Source organism: Lepidochelys olivacea (assembly GCF_965140295.1).
Source record: "Lepidochelys olivacea isolate rLepOli2 genome assembly, chromosome: 1".
Lineage (NCBI taxonomy): Eukaryota > Metazoa > Chordata > Testudines > Cheloniidae > Lepidochelys > Lepidochelys olivacea.
In genome coordinates this window covers 218,327,135-218,343,380 of record NC_140411.1, presented here as the reverse complement: position 1 = coordinate 218,343,380, position 16,246 = coordinate 218,327,135, and the positions used below count along the sequence as shown (strand labels likewise).

At 49.3% G+C, this 16,246-nt stretch overlaps 1 protein-coding gene across 2 annotated transcripts in view; it reads left to right on the top strand.

Moving 5' to 3' along the window:
* Positions 1 to 16,246, top strand: part of LOC311525815 (alpha-2-macroglobulin-like protein 1) — a 49,453-nt gene that overhangs the window by 16,789 nt on the left and 16,418 nt on the right. For both annotated transcript variants that reach the window (XM_084638207.1, XM_084638208.1), the window contains exons 14-24: positions 491 to 554; positions 3,186 to 3,331; positions 3,567 to 3,713; positions 4,668 to 4,856; positions 8,549 to 8,663; positions 13,307 to 13,427; positions 14,057 to 14,282; positions 14,963 to 15,089; positions 15,218 to 15,339; positions 15,658 to 15,709; positions 16,088 to 16,171. In XM_084638207.1, the coding sequence (XP_084494333.1) occupies positions 491 to 554; positions 3,186 to 3,331; positions 3,567 to 3,713; positions 4,668 to 4,856; positions 8,549 to 8,663; positions 13,307 to 13,427; positions 14,057 to 14,282; positions 14,963 to 15,089; positions 15,218 to 15,339; positions 15,658 to 15,709; positions 16,088 to 16,171 (1,393 nt within the window). The remainder of the gene's footprint in view (positions 1 to 490; positions 555 to 3,185; positions 3,332 to 3,566; positions 3,714 to 4,667; positions 4,857 to 8,548; positions 8,664 to 13,306; positions 13,428 to 14,056; positions 14,283 to 14,962; positions 15,090 to 15,217; positions 15,340 to 15,657; positions 15,710 to 16,087; positions 16,172 to 16,246) is intronic.

The window sequence follows — 16,246 nt, the reverse complement described above, 5'->3', positions numbered from 1 at the left end:
CAGCCAGGGCAATTGGATCACATGATATTTCTACAACAGTGGCATGCAAGAGGGGTAACTATTTATGGGTCTATAGGCCAATTTGCGGGTTCCATTTTATGCTTGTCTTTGTAGATGTCTCGCTACCTGGAATACATGTCTCTGAAATCCCCCTCGCCAGCCTCCCAGCATTTTGACCGCCACCCCCAGGTAGCTCATCCAGCTAGGAATGTCTTGAGCCAGCCTTAGGGGACAGGCTATTTTCCCCTGTTGCCAATCTGGCCTGATTGTGTGTGGTACCGGAAGGCATGGCTGCCAGTGAGCACCTTGGCAGCCTGGCCTTGGATTTCCCACAGGTCCCATTGTTCAGAGGAAATCTGAGGCAGCTGGTCCCTTGTCCATGAACAGTTTAAAGGTAAAGCACCTGTGACTGTCTCTTCCAGTCTCTCTCTCTGCATTTTCTCTTCTCAGAACCCTGGCCCCCTGACAGGCTGTTGTCTCTCCTCCGCAGGTTGTCTCAGGAGGCAGGATCGTTCTCAGTGGACAGACGCCGGTGCCAGTTGGCCAGGAGGAGAGTAAGTGGAAAAACCCAAGATGCACATGAAATAAACTCCATGGAAGTCATCATAATGGATCAGGCTAGTGGGACATCTTGGTATGGTTAGGCAGGCTCCAGCCGTGCCAGGCTATGGGCAATCTAGTCCAGCATCCCACCTGCTGCCTTGGTCTTTCTAGTGTAGTATTCTCCCCATTATGGGAGGTTTTTAAGAACAGGTTGGACAAACACCCGTCAGGGATGGTCTAGGTATACTTGGCCCTGCCTTGGTGCAGGGGGATGGACTAAATGACTTCTTGAGGTCCCTTCCCGTCCTATGTTTCTATGATTCCTTGACTGGCCCATGGCAGATGCTGTCAGAGAGGCATAAAACTCACCCCTCACCTGTTCAGCAGTCTTCCATGAGGGAGGAAGGTTTACTGACCCTGAGACAATGAGGGGTCAGTATATCGGGGGGGGGAGGTGTCAATTTTATCCTGGTGAAGGTCTCTGTTCTTATCCACATGTCGCACTATCTAGTGTGGCCAGGGCCAGTGCAAGGATGTTTTTGCCCTAGGAGAAACTTCCACCCCCCCCGCCTCGAGGCTCCCCCCCCGACCCGCTCAGCCTGGGGAGCCGTGCAGCAACTCCCCGCCCCAGCTCACCTCTGCTCCACCTCCTCCCCGAGCATGCCACCGCTTCTTCCACCTCCCAGGCTTGCAACACCAATCAGCTGTTTGGCACGCAAGCCTGGGAGGGAGAGAAGCAGAGTGGGGCAGCACGCTCAGAGGAAGAGGCAGAGAAGAAGTGAGCTGAGGCAGGGAGCGCCACCCCCACCCCCAGTTGCTTGCTGCAGTGGGCCCTCCCTGCGCCCCTCTGCCCCAGCTCACCTCCGCTCCACCACCTCCCTGGAGCGCACTTTTGGCTGCCCCCAACCACTTGGTGCCCTAGGTGACTGCCTAGTTCACCTAGTGGTTGCACTGGCCCTGAGTGCGGCTCACAACCATGAGTGCCAACCTCAGGGCAGACTGCCAAAAAACAGGGCAAACACCCCAAACTGGTAGTATGTTCTGTGATTAGATTTCACCAAGCCAGTAGCAGGTATGAACTCCCAAAGCCCTGTAATAGTCTGACCATGGAGTCAGACAGTCCCCTTAGTCCAGCTTGCCTGGGTGGCAAGATAGTCTGTCTGATAGATGGTCACTTTACACCAAAAATCACAATAATATTCAGATTACTCCTAGTCCCAAAGGAGTAGTCACTTACCCCACATCAGTTGTGATCAGATCTCATACCAAAGACAATGTCTATAGCTAATCCTGTCATAAATGAACTTAAATGTATTAAGTAAGAAAAGAAATAGAGTTTACTAGGTTAAAACTGGAAACACACATGAGTTACAATCTTAAGTTTAAAAAGGTAATATCTTCTATAATAAACAGCTTTAGATGTTCGCTAGGGCTGACCCATGCCAAGCAGCATGGGGATCTCTTGCTAATGTTTAGGAATCTTTGCCTCTCTGAACCCAGAGAGCATAAAAGGACTGGTTTCTCCTTGTCAAGGATTTTTATCCCCTTTGTACCAGAATCCAAGCTGATGGGATGAGTTCATATGCAAGCTTCCTCTTCCTGGAGGGAGTAAGAAATGGAATCAACAAGGTCTCTGTCCTTTGGTGCTACACAATGCCTCATTTGACTTCAGTGGGCCATACTGTGTGCAGGACAAGCAGTTTACCTTAATTAGTGCTTCTTTTCCTGTTTGGTGAGTGTGACAGGGTGCAACTCACCACTGCAGTGCCTCCTGCTGGCTCTCTGGGGAACTAGCACTACACTCTCTGCTGGTGGTGTCTCACCCACTGTCATCTCTGTTCCTGGACCCATGTCACGCCCAGGAGTGAGGCATCTTCTTCATAACACTGCCCTCCAGCTGTGTCACACTCCATGTTCCCCCCTTCCAGGGGACCTGCAGTCCACTGTCTAGCCACTTCCTTCAGTGGCCCCAGCACCCTCCTTGCCCTTGTATCAGGGCCTCAGTCTGCAGCACTGCTTTGCCCAGGGTGCTTGCTACCCTTTGCCTGCAAGGCAGTCAGTCCTCTTCCCTTCTCAAGCTCCAGGGAGTAACTGACACTGTGCTGTTCTGCAGTCCTTCTTATACAGGCCAGCCCGGCCCTGATTGGCTTCTCTTATTAGCCCTTCTATGATTGGCTACCTCCTGCACAGCCTCCCTAGGGCTGCTTTTAACCCCCTTTCTGCCAATGTGGGGCAGATGCCCCATCACAGTGAGTTACACAATTAGAGAGGTTTATAATGCAAACACTCAATCTAACTTTATACCATGGAATACAGGTATTATAAGTAGGATTAATACATGTAGGATCCTACGAACATTCCATAAAATCTAAACACTAAACACATTCTTATAACTCTAGTATCTATTTTAACAATACTAACCCTCAGGTAAGCCAAATTAGTTTCCAGCTGTGCATTTGTCAGTGTTCAGTGAGACCTGTGGCCTTGGCATTAGTTGGCACTGGTCTGCCAGTGTCAAACCACATGCAGGAACCATGAAATCCTCTTCCTCAATAACATCCAGCAACAGTAAGTTCCACCCTTTTTTATGTTTCACATGGATCTAAATAAGCATTTCCTTTGCTTCCCACTCCTTCATACAGCACTGAAGGGCTCCTTCTCATTGACTCTGCCTATCAGCTCTGAACTTGCACCCTCTGCCAGGCTTTTGCTTTACGCCATATTCGCTGATGGAGAGGTGGCAGCAGATGTGGACGTGTTCACAGTCAGCAAATGCTTCAAACACAAGGTGAGTGTCGCCTAGGAAGTGGGGGAAATGGGATATGTGGCAGAGGGGCGATCTGGCTGGGATGACATACACTCGACAATCCCTGTGCCCTTCTGTCTGTGTTTCTAGCAGGCTCTTTCCACCTCTCCCTCCCTCTCCCAGTCTCTCTCTCCCTCTCTGTTGCTCGTGGCTCATACACCCTCATTGTCTTGTGCCCCTCTTCCATTTGATAAACCCATCCTGTCTCCTCCCATAGGTGACACTGGGTTTCTCAGAGGAGGAGGACCTCCCAGGGTCGAAGGTCAATCTGCACCTGAAGGCCGACCCTGGCTCCCTGTGCTCCATCCGTGCCGTGGACAGGAGCGTCCTCTTGAAGGACGATAGAGTCATGACACCAAAGAGTGTGAGTAAACCTGCTCTGTCCCAGCCACACCCTGGCCAGACTAACCCCGCAGGAGGTACCAGGCCAGAGGAGAACTCTGAGGTACTGGAACAGGGCAGTCACATGAGGTGGGTGCACCCAGCCACCACCAGCTTCTCTGACCCCTTACATTATGCACTGGTTGCCAACAGACCTTTATCTCACTCTGTCCCCTTGCCAGGCAGGTGGCTGATTCCTCCTTGTTCCCACAATGGCTGCTCCAGGGGCCACCCTTGGAACGAAGGCTGTGGGGGCAGCAGGCAGAGAGACGGAAGGGGTAGCTTCACAGGAGCAGTGGGAGCTCCCTCCAGGGAAGGTGTGGTTTGACAGTGGGTTTGCTGCTGGCCCTCTGCTTGCCCAATGTGGCATCTCCTGCTATTTCACCTATGCCACATTTCTCTGCCATGAGGGGGTCTGGGCCAATGGTTATATCAAGGGGCTGGGAGCCAGGACTCTTGGGTTCTAGTCCAAGTTCTGCCACTGACTTGCTGGGTGACCTTGGCCCTTGGGTCACTACACCACTCTGTGCCTCAGTTTCCCTTTCATCTGGTATGCGGGTTGTGAGACTTAATTCACTGATGCTCATATGCTTCTGTGAGGCCCATGTGTGAAAAGCTTTGGAGATGGGCAAAATAGTATCCTAGAGTAACAAACCTGTGCTACCCACGACTTTCTTTGGCACTGTGCTGCAGACTGTGGCTACTCAAAACTTCATGCTGATAGCAGGGGTAGAATTTAGATCTCCCTGCTCCAAGAGGTCTTGAGGGAAAAGAGAATCGCCATGAGCTTTTAGTAGTATGGGGCCTATGATGCAAAAGTTGAGCTGTCCTGCTCCTTGCCGGTAAAGGACTATGGTTCTCTCTCTCTCTCTCACACACACACACAGACACTCACACTAATCAGTTCAGTGCAGTAACCTCTGTTTTCCCATTCCAGGTGTATGAGCTGGGATCTGAAGAGGATTATATGATTGGCGGCCGAGGATTTCCTTATCGTTTGGAAGACTTTGAGCCATATCCTTGTCTGCTCCCTGTCTTTCCCCTCCTCCCTACTCCCCGGAACAGACGATCCTTGATGGGAGCTCCCTGGTATCAAAGTGAAGCTGATGTCTATAGTCTGTTTAAGGTGGGTACCTTCTTTGCTCCTGCACAAAACTTCTCCTAAGCCTGTATTGGTCACTGGTATGGCGTATTGTACATACATGGGAGTTTGTAAGGAAAACTAGAATTGTGAGATTTGCTAACAATCCTCTGTTCCCAGGACCGAATTAAGTTTGATGGGGGCCCAGGGTTCTTATAAACTGGGGGTCCTTCCCTTTGCTGTTTTACCACTGCTCAAAGCCAAACACTCTATTTTTAAATTCCCGTGGTTATTTCAGGCCTGGTTTTGAAAGGTGGTATACCAGTTGTAAAGCTGAATGAAAGTTAAAACAAACTAAACCATTTTAAGTCCGTCACCTATTGGTGATGAATAAATGGACACAAATCAGATGTCAAGAATTATAACATTCAAAAACCAGTTGGAGAACACTTCAATCTCTTTGGTCACTCGATTACAGACCTAAAAGTGGCAGTTCTTCAACAAAAAACTTCAAAACCAAACTCCAACGAGCGACTGCTGAATTGGAATTAATTTGCAAACTGGATACAAATAACTTAGCCTTGAATAAAGACTGGGAGTGGGTGGGTCACTACACAAAGTAAAACTATTTCCCCATGTTTATTCCCCCTTCCGCCCCCCCCCCCCCGCACTGTTCCTCACATGTTCTTGTCAACTGCTGGAAATGGCTCATCTTGATTATCACTACAAAAGGTCCCCCCCGGCCCCGCTCTCCTGCTGGTAGTAGCTCACCTTACCTGATCACTCTTGTTACAGTGTGTATGGTAACACCCATTGTTTCATGTTCTCTATGTATATAAATCTCCCCACTGTATTTTCCACTCAATGCATCCGATGAAGTGAGCTGTAGCCCACGAAAGCTTATGCTCAAATAAATTTGTTAGTCTCTAAGGTGCCGCAAGTCCTGCTTTTCTTTTTGCGGATACAGACTAACACGGCTGCTACTCTGAAACCTGTCACCTATTGGTAGTAATACACATGGTGATGTATGTCTTTAAATAGTGAATTCCCTACAGCAGTGGTATTCACTTACGTTTTCCAGTGGGCCAGATAAGGCTGTGTCCAAATCTTGGAAGGAAAAGGGTGATCTCCAGGGCCAAAGGGCCCAGCAGGTGTTTGCTCTTTAGTGAGCCTGCCACCAGACTGGGGTCGCAACCTTCCAAGAGTGATGTGCCAGATCGTATTTATTAATCGCAGAATAAAAGGTTAAGAGTGCTAGAAGAAAATATTCCAACACAATATGGCAAACAAATAGCTATACAAATACTCTGTTGTGCTATTAAAACAGCATGCTTTTAATATTAATTCTGTACAAACTATGCCATTAAAATTAGAAGTTAAACTCAAAAGAAATGAACAGCCCTCTAATTTTCCTTTCTCATTGCCAGAAATGTAGTTGACACTCGCTCACACTATTTTTTCCCCCCGGAAAAGTACGGTGCCGCACTCAGTTACTGGATCACTTTATGTTGCATAAGGATCTGATCAAGTGCCTGATTAGAAGTGTACCACTGTACATTGAAATGCATCAATCCAGTCTAGCTCCAGTGTGTTTAAACGTAAATGAAAAGTTTCTAAGCTAAAGACATGGCACAACGGTAAACAGAGGGAAAATAAACTGAAGTGCATCTGCCCAGCCCCCGTCAATTCAGTCCCCCAGTCCTCTTCAGTTCTGCCCTGTAGCCCCCACCTCCCATTGGCTCAGACCTCAAATCAGTTCTGCCTCTTGCTTTCCAATCTGCCCATCAGCGGTGCCTCCCCTAGCCTCACCTCTGCTGCTACTGGGGCTCTTCACCCCCAGCCTGGGTTGTGGGGGCTGCAGCAGGGTCCCCCTCTTACCCTTTCAAGTGGTGGGGGAAGCTACAGTGGATCACAAGCTGAATATGAGTCAACGCTATGATGCAGTTGCTAAAAAGGCTAATATCATTCTGGGGTGTATCAAGAGCAGTGTGGTAGGTCAGACACAGGAAGCAATTGTCCCGCTCTACGTAGCACTGGTGAGGCTTCAGCTGGAGCACTGTGTTTGATTCTGGGCACCACACTTTAGGAAAGATGTGGACAAATTGGAGGGAGTCCAGAGGAGAGCAGCAAAAACGAGAAAAGGTTTAGAAAACCTGACCTGTGAGAAAAGGTCAAAAGACTTGGGCATGTTTATTGTAGGAACGAGAAGACTGAGGCAGGAACTGATCACAGTCTTCAAATATGTTAAGGGCTGTTGCAAAGAGAATGGTGATGAGTTGTTCTCCATGTCCCCTTAAGGAAGGGAAAAAAGTAATGGGCTTTCTGCAAACTTCCTAACTCCAAGGATAGTTAAGCCCTGGAATAGGCTTCCAAGGGAGGTTGTGGAATCTCCATCATTGGAGGTTTTTAAGAACAGGTTAGACAAACACCTGTCAGGGATGATCTAGGTTTACTTGGTCCTGCCTCGGCACAGGGGGCTGGACTAGATGACCTTTCAAGGTCCCTTCCAGTCCTACTTTTCTATGATTCTATGACCTCTACAGCCTACGCCACTGTCAGAGGTGAGGTTCGGAACATGAGGAGAGAACAGGGATGGGAATTGTGGTTTCATTGCAAGGGATTCTCCTCCCAAATCTTGCTGTGTTTTTCCAGTGATGTGTGAGTGGTCTTTTACAAGGGCAATATGCCCATTGCAGTAGATGAGTTTTGCAGGTGACTTCAGCAAAAGCAGAATCCCACTTGTGATAGTGACTTATACCAAAGGCTTCACAGGACAGTCTAAGATTTATAATACTGGAAATGCCTTTGGACTACGCTACCCAGAATCCTCAATAACAAGAAAAAACAAACAACCCAAGAATAATGATCTTTGGGGGAGTAGTGGTGGGAAAATGACCTTTCAAATCGAGGATTTTTCTCTGTTCACAGTGACCCATAATGAATGATTGTGTACCAAATGGCAAGACTCTAACTCGGCAGGAACGTATGCTTATACCTTACATGAATGGTTAAGGCACTTCTCAAAAGGTTATTACATAACTAGAGGAGTTGTGCAATAACTACTCGGTTTTGTCATGTATAAAAGCGACTGTTACACATAAAGATTGAAATTCATCCCTCCTGAAGGGATGTCACATCCAGTGGAGTCACATCCATGTCCACTGGACTTACACCAGGTGTGCATTCATCCTCTCCTGGGGTCAAACCCTGGAATCCTTATTCCAACCATTGCCCCACATGCTTAGTTAAGCCCCTATTCAGATAAGTTGCCAGTAACTTCCATGGGAGTTTTCCATGAGTTAGGACTGAGTAATAAATTGCATAAAAATCCTAGAGTCTGGCCTGGTGTTCCGATACTGCACGGTCCAACTTTTGAACAGATTTATAACATAGTAAAGTTGATTTTGTTCATGAATTGTTTTTTAATAGATTTAGTGGAGCTGATTCTGAGCTCATTGTTATCAGGGTAAAACCATTGACTTAGGTAGAGCTGAACTTGATTTACTCCCATGAGAGAGAAGAATCAGCTCCAATATTTATCACAAATTTGTCTGCACTTTGTCATACGTTTTCCTGGGCCTGACCATGTGAAATTTGGATTCTATCTGAACATACAGAATTTTGCAACACTTTGGCTGCCACAGTCTCACTAATTAGAATTTGCTGGGGTGGTTTTTCTTTCATTGTTCCCCCTTCCCTCCTATTGGTCATTTTTTTGTTCTCTCCATTTTCTACAGCAATTGAGAATGAAAATTTTAACCAACACCAAAGTGAAGAAGCCCGTTTCCTGTGAACGGCCAACCTACAAGAGAAGAATTTTGCACACTGCCAGAACCCAGGACAGTGATAATGGTGAGAACTGAATTAGTCTTCTGCCGACTCCCTGCCAGAATGTGTCTGACTGAGGGAGGCTAATCCCCACCTCACACTCCCCTTTCTCCTCTCTGAACCTGCTGCCACAGCCTTCCCTCTTGCATCTTTTGTTCTATACACAAAAAAACATATTATGAAGGACCCATATGGGCAAAGAGGGGTCCAGCTAACTATGTTTATTAACTATGTGCAACATGCAAGGCCAACAACGTATACACATTGCTGCTCTGCGTGGGTTCTTGTGGCTTCTGAATCACACAACACCATGAACACCACCAGAAGCCTAACAAACTCTATCCAACACAAAAAAGTGGAACCAATTACAACTACTCCACAACACACAGAACACCACCTCCGGGAGAAACCATGGCACCAGTATCCACCACATGAACTCTACCTGAATATCATCAATTTATCAAGACTGCCCTTAACTAAAGCTGAATTATCTGTTCTCTCTAAGGGACTGAACTTCTGCACCATCACAGAATCTGATACCATACTAACATGTGGAGAATTAGAAGACTTCTTCTGCCAACTCCACCTCGAAGAATTCCTTCATAATAATGATGACACAACTCACAATTACCATGTCCCCTCCAACAACTGTAAGAAAAAAGAATCATCTGACTGGACACCACAGAGCAGACAAAACCATACTCTTGATCATGACATTGATTGTTCCAGGAAAAAAATGACTGTGAAGTACTTAACAAACATCACATCCACCACAATGTCTCTACCATCAAGAGGAAAGCTATACAGTATCTGAAATCTAACCACCAGATAGTGGATGAACAGGCAGACAAAGAGGAAGCCAGCATAGGCCTTAACCATGTTGATTATTAGGGCCCTATCAAATTCACGGTCCATTTTGGTCAATTTCACAGTCATAGGATTTTAAACATCGTAAATGTCATGGTTCAGATATTGAAATCTGAAATTTCATGGTGGAGTAATTGTAGGGGCCTGACCCAGAAAGGAGTTGGAGGAGTAGCAAGGTTCGGGTGGGGGGGGGAGGTTGCAAGTGCTGCTACCCTTACTTCTGCACTGCTGCTGGTGTCGGTTCTGCCTTCAGAGCTGGGCAGCTGAAGAACGGCAGTTGCTGGCCTGGAGCCCAGCTCTGAAGGCAGAGCTGTCACCAGTAGCAGGGCAGAAGTAAGGATGTCATGGGGTGGTTTTGCCACCCTTACTTCTGCGCTGCTGCCTGCAGAGCTGGGCCCTCAGTCAGCAGCCACCACTCTCCGGCCGCCCAGCTCTGAAGGCAGCAGCGCAGAAGTAAGGGTGGCCTGGTCTGGTATTGCCACCCTTACTTCTGCGCTGCTGCCTGCAGAGCTGGGCCCTCAGTCAGCAGCCACCACTCTCCGGCCGCCCAGCTCTGAAGGCAGCAGCGCAGAAGTAAGGGTGGCCTGGTCTGGTATTGCCACCCTTACTTCTGTGCTGCTGCTGGTGGGGTGCCGCCTTCAGAGCTGGGTGGCCAGAGAGCAGCAGCGGGTGGCCGGGCACTCGGCTCTGAAGGCGGCGCCCCACCACCAGTAGCACAGAAATAAGGGTGGCAATACTGCGGTCCCCCTAAAATAACCTTCTGACCCCTCTTGCAACTCCCTTTTGGGTCAGGATCCCCAATCTGATAAATGCTGGTCTGCCCCGTGAAATCTGCATAGTACAGGGTAAAAGCACACAAAAAAACCAGATTTCACGGGGGGAGACCAGATTTCATGGTCTGTGATGCATTTTTCATGTCCGTTAATTTGGTGGGGCCCTATTCATTATGTTAACAAGGCCAACCAACAACTCTCTGACACTATCTACTATTATGAACTCAAAGAACACCTCACACCACAATGCACCCATGAATTTAAGGATATCATTAAATCCTTCCCCAGACAACTCCAAGAAAAACTCTACAAACTCCATCCCCGCACAAACCCACCCCAGGGATGTTCTACGTGCTTCCCAAGGTACACGAACAAGGGAACCAAGGCAGACCCATTATATGTGGCCATGGCACTCTTACTGATGGAATATCGGGACTCATAGAAACCATCCTCAAACCACTCAAAGGGCCACCTTCCTCCAGGACACAACCGACTTAACAGCTGGCTGTATTTTAAAGAATCCTTATTGAGGTTACAGGGACAAACCATCCCGATGTGTAGAAAGAATAGTAAATATGGCAGGCGACCAGCTTGGCTTAACAGTGAAATCCTTGCTGATCTTGAACACAAAAAAGAAGCTTACAAGAAGTGGAAGATTGGACAAATGACCAGGGAAGAGTATAAAAATATTGCTCGGGCATGTAGGAATGATATCAGGAAGGCCAAATCACACTTGGAGTTGCAGCTAGCAACAGATGTTAAGAATAACAAGAAGGATTTCTTCAGGTATGTTAGCAACAAGAAAGTCAAGGAAAGTGTGGGCCCCTTACTGAGTGAGGAAAGCAACTTAGTGACAGAGGATGTGGAAAAAGCGAATGTACTCAATGCTTTTTTTGCCTCCGTCTTCACGAACAAGGTCAGCTCCCAGACTATTGCACTGTGCAGCACAGCATGGGGAGGAGGTGACCAGCCCTCTGTGGAGAAAGAAGTGGTTCGGGATTATTTAGAAAAGCTGGACGAGCACAAGACCATGGGGCTGGATGCGTTGCATCCAAGAGTGCTAAAGGAGTTGGCAGATGTGATTGCAGAGCCATTGGCCATTATTTTTGAAAACTCATGGCGATCGGGGGAGGTCCCGGGCGACTGGAAAAAGGCTAATGTAGTGCCCATCTTTAAAAAAGGGAAGAAGGAGGATCCAGGGAACTACAGGCCAGTCAGCCTCACCTCAGTCCCTGGAAGAATCATGGAGCAGGTCCTCAAGGAATCAATTCTGAAGCACTTAGAGGAGAGGAAAGTGATCAGGAAGAGTCAGCATGGATTCACCAAGGCTAGTCATGCCTGACTAATCTAATTGCCTTCTATGACGAGATAACTGGCTCTGTGGATGAGGGGAAAGCAGTGGACATGTTATTCCTTGACTTTAGCAAAGCTTTTGACATGGTCTCCCACAATATTCTTGCCAGCAAGTTAAAGAACTATGGGCCAGGTGACTGGACTATAAGGTGGATAGAAAGCTGGCTAGATTGTCGGGCTCAACGGGTAGTGATCAAAGGCTCCATGTCTAGTTGGCACCTGGTATCAAGTGTAGTGCCCCAAGGGTCGGTCCTGGGGCCAGTTTTGTTCAGTATCTTCATAAATGATCTGGAGGATGGTGTGGATTGCACCCTCAGCAAGTTTGCAGATGACACTAAACTGAGAGGAGTGGTAGATACACTGGAGGGTAGGGATAGGATACAGAGGGATCTAGACAAATTAGAAGATTGGGCCAAAAGAAATCTGATGAGGTTCAACAAGGACAAGTGCAGAGTCCTGCACTTAGGACGGAAGAATCCCATGCACTGCTACAGACTAGGGACCGAATGGCTAGGCAGCAGTTCTGCAGAAAAGGACCTCGGGGTTACAGAGGATGAGAAGCTGGATCTGAGTCAACAGTGTGCCCTTGTTGCCAAGAAGACCAATGGCGTTTTGGGCTGTATAAGTAGGGGCATTGCCAGCAGATTGAGGGATGTGATCGTGCCCCTCTATTCGACATTGGTGAGGCCTCATCTGGAGTACTGTGTCCAGTTTTGGGCCCCACACTACAAGAAGGATGTGGAAAAATTGGAAAACGTCCAGCAGAGGGCAACAAAAATGATTAGGGGACTGGAACACATGACTTATGAGGAGAGGCTGAGGGAACTGGGATTGTTTAGTCTGCGGAAGAGAAGAATGAGGGGGAATTTGATAGCTGCTTGCAACTACCTGAAAGGGGGTTCCAAAGAGAATGAATCTAGACTGTTCTCAGTGGTAGCAGATGACAGAATGAGAAGTAATGGTCTCAAGTTGCAGTGGGGGAGGTTTAGGCTGGATATTAGGAAAAACTTTTTCACTAGGAGGGTGGTGAAGCACTGGAATGCGTTACCTAGGGAGGTGATGGAATCTCCTTCCTTTGAAGTTTTTAAGGTCAGGCTTGACAAAGCCCTAGCTGGGATGATTTAGTTGGGGATTGGTCCTGCTTTGAGCAGGGGGTTGGACTAGATGACCTCCTGAGGTCCCTTCCAGCCCTGATATTCTATGATTCTGTGACTTCCTCCAGAAACTCAACAACATTAACTACATTCCTCAGAACAGCATCCTTGTCGCCATGGATGTCACCTCCCTACACACCAGCATTCCTCACAATGACAGCATAGCAGACTTCCTCAAATATTTACAGGACAATGGACACTGCTCCAAATTCATCCATTTCATCCTCACCCATAACAATTTTACATCCAACAACAAACACTTTGTCCAAACCACGCAAACAGCGATAGGTACTAGAATGGCTCCCCGATATGCCAATCTCTTTGTGACCGACCCTTGAAGTCATTGTCCTGGTGTCAGACTGTCCTACTGAGGGGCTGATGCCCTCGCACACCCCTCTCCTCTGCCAGAACTTGATGTCCAAGTGCTGGGCTGTCTGTGACTGAGGAGAAAATCTCCCCCTGAAACACTAAACACAGTAGCCCGTACATCTTTACTGACCCGCCCCTTTACTCTCCACAGTCATTCCCTTGCCTGTTCCTCAGCCACATGCTGGTGTGGCGCCAAGCCCCGAGAAGGAAAAGAAGACAAAACCACGGACACGTTTTCCAGAGACCTGGATCTGGGATCTGGTCCCTGTTGGGTGAGTGACCCCACACAGGTCCACCTCGGAAGAAAATCACTGGTGATCCCTGAGCATGAAACCCTCTGCCATCTCCAGAGGGTGCTGTGCCTCACTTCGCAGTGCCTCATGGTGGGATTCAAATACTCCTCCAGCATAGGGGCTGAGGAGAAGCCTTTGTTGGAAAATCCCTATCTTCATTATTTGTACGGTGCCACTGTAGGAAGTGGAAGCTTCTGTCTATACCCAGCGGGCTGCTCACGTTTCCCAAGCAATATATCATAGTCACACGTACACAATAGGCACCCAAAATTTGACTGAAACCTTTAGTGACCTCTTTGAGTCTTCAAAATGGGGGGAACAATTCAGTTCCTCCCCCCCCCCGTCTCTGCTCCCTGTCTTTTATTTGGGGGTTTATGAAGAGATCTATGTGAAATAATTTGCATTAAAGAAACTGGTGCCCTAGAGATGAAAGGTTTTGTACCCAATTGCCCTATCCCCCTGAGTCGGCCAATGCCCCTGAGCTGGCACTGGATGGAAACCAGTGCCCTAGAGGTGAAAGGCTCCATGCCCCATTCTCCAGTGCACTGGCTGCCCCAGTCTGGTTTGTGGTGATGCTGAAGGATCTGCTGTCTCTATCCATTCTGCAGTGAGGAAGGAAAGGCATCTCTCCAGGCCACTGCTCCTGACACCATCACAGAGTGGCAAGCCGACATGTTCTGCATTGCGGATAGTGGCTTTGGACTCTCAGAGCCAGCCAAGTTCAGGGTCTTCCAGCCCTTCTTTGTGGATGTGAAGCTGCCATACTCTGTGGTCCGGGAAGAGACCTTCACCCTGAAGGCCACCGTCTTCAACTACCTGAAGGACTGTATCCAGGTGAGTGCTCTCCACCCTACACCACCCCATGTGCCCTGACAAGGACGTACCCACAGCTCTTCGTCCAGAGACTGAGTACACTAGGCTCTGAAGTGCCCTGGTCCTGCACATCTGGTTCACACCATGCAGACTGATGTCTCATAGTACCAGAGGTTCCTTCTCCCTTAAACAGCTGCCAGGTTCCCACAATGGCGCTGGAACACTTTTTGGAGTGGGGGTGCTGAGATGCACCCCTCTTACCCCATCCACGCCCTCACATCCCCCTAGAGCTGGCACAGGGAGCAAGGCCGTGGCTCTGGGAAGGGGTAAGTCGGCCAGGAGTAAGGCGGCCAGGATCCTGCATGTGGGGCCGGCGGCTGGGGAGCTGTGGCTGAGCAGTACCCTAGACCAGCAGCAAGCCCCGGAGCATGGGGCTGGCGGCCGAGCGGGACCAGTGGCCAAGCAGGACCCAGGGTTGGCAGTGACCCCCAGGCAGTAGCGGGGCCGGCAGCCAGGATCCCAGGCAGCAGGGGTGCGGGGTCGGTGGCTGGGAACCTGGGCGGCTGGGACACAGGGCCAGCAGCTGGGACCCTGGGCGCAAAATCTGGGGGTGCTGCAGTATCCCCCGCGCCCCTACTTCCTGCACCTATGGGTGCCCAGTACTAACATGCTGCCCGTACGTTTGTTCCCCTCATGCTCAGGTGCACACCAGCCTGGCAGAGTCTCTGGAGCTCCAGGTGGAGTCTTGCACAGGCTGCCAATACACCAGCTGCCTCTGCGCCAATGAAGCTAAGACCTTCTCCTGGAACGTGACAGCCACCAAACTGGGTGAGGCAGTTGAGAGGGCGGTGGGAAATTTGAATGTCCATCTGTTTCTCCATGTATCTCTCCCGCCTCCTCCTCTTTGCCAGTCTCGGCTGTGAGCCCTCAGTGATGCTCTCCTGTCGCCTCCCCAGGCAAGGTGAATGTCACCGTGAGCACCGAGGCACTGGAGTCACATGAGCTGTGCGGCAATGAGATCGCTGTGACCCCCCCACGGGGACGGACCGACACGGTGATACAAGCCCTGCTCGTGAAGGTCAGTCAGGCTTCAAAGGCAACAGGAGGGTCCAGCCCTGGGACAGTATGGTCAGAGAGGCTCCAGGGGGACCTCAGCCCCTCAAGCACAGATAGACCAGCACAGGGCAGCATGTTCAGGGAGGAGAAATGAGGCGGTGGGGAGAGATTAGTTCCCCTCTGGCCCTGGTACAACGACACTCAGGCAGCGGGATTACAGAGGGGAAATGAGATATTGGGGGTGAGTAGCCCCCCCGCAGGCACAGACAGGCTGGCACTGGGACAGCGGTTTGCCTTTCTATCCTCTCCTTTCAGACTCACACTCCTTTTCCTTCCATAGCCGGGTGGTGTCCTCGAAGAGAAGACTCACAATGTCTTCCTGTGTGCTACAGGTATGAATGGACTAGTCCCCTGATTGCTAAGGCTTGTAATGGAGTCTTCTGTATTATTTCAGGGCCCCAAATAGTGGAGACAACTGTTCAGAAAGAAAGCACTGAGAGCACCATCCCTTTCTGAGAGAGAGGCGCTCTCGGGCATGAGTACCATGCCCATGTTGCCATTGCACTCAGTGCTGTGAGGAGCAACTGCCCGGGGTGAGAAGCGCATACTGTTTGTATGGGCAGATCATGCTGCCAGGGTCCTCACTATCACGTTTAGTCTCTTCCTTCTTCACACTCTCTGAGTGGCGCCTCCTCTTGCTGTGTTGGGCCCATGATTCCCACTTTCCCCAATCTCCCACAATGTTAATTCTTGGGTTTTGTCTCTCTCAGAGGATCCAGTTACTGATGAAGTTTCCCTGAAGCTACCAGAAGGAGTCTTGGAAGGATCAGGCCGAGCCACTGTCTCTGTCATTGGTGAAGACCCTTTCCCTATTTCCTCACTCCCAGGGGGAAGATTTCATGCAGCCTCTGGCACTAATGCTGCACCAA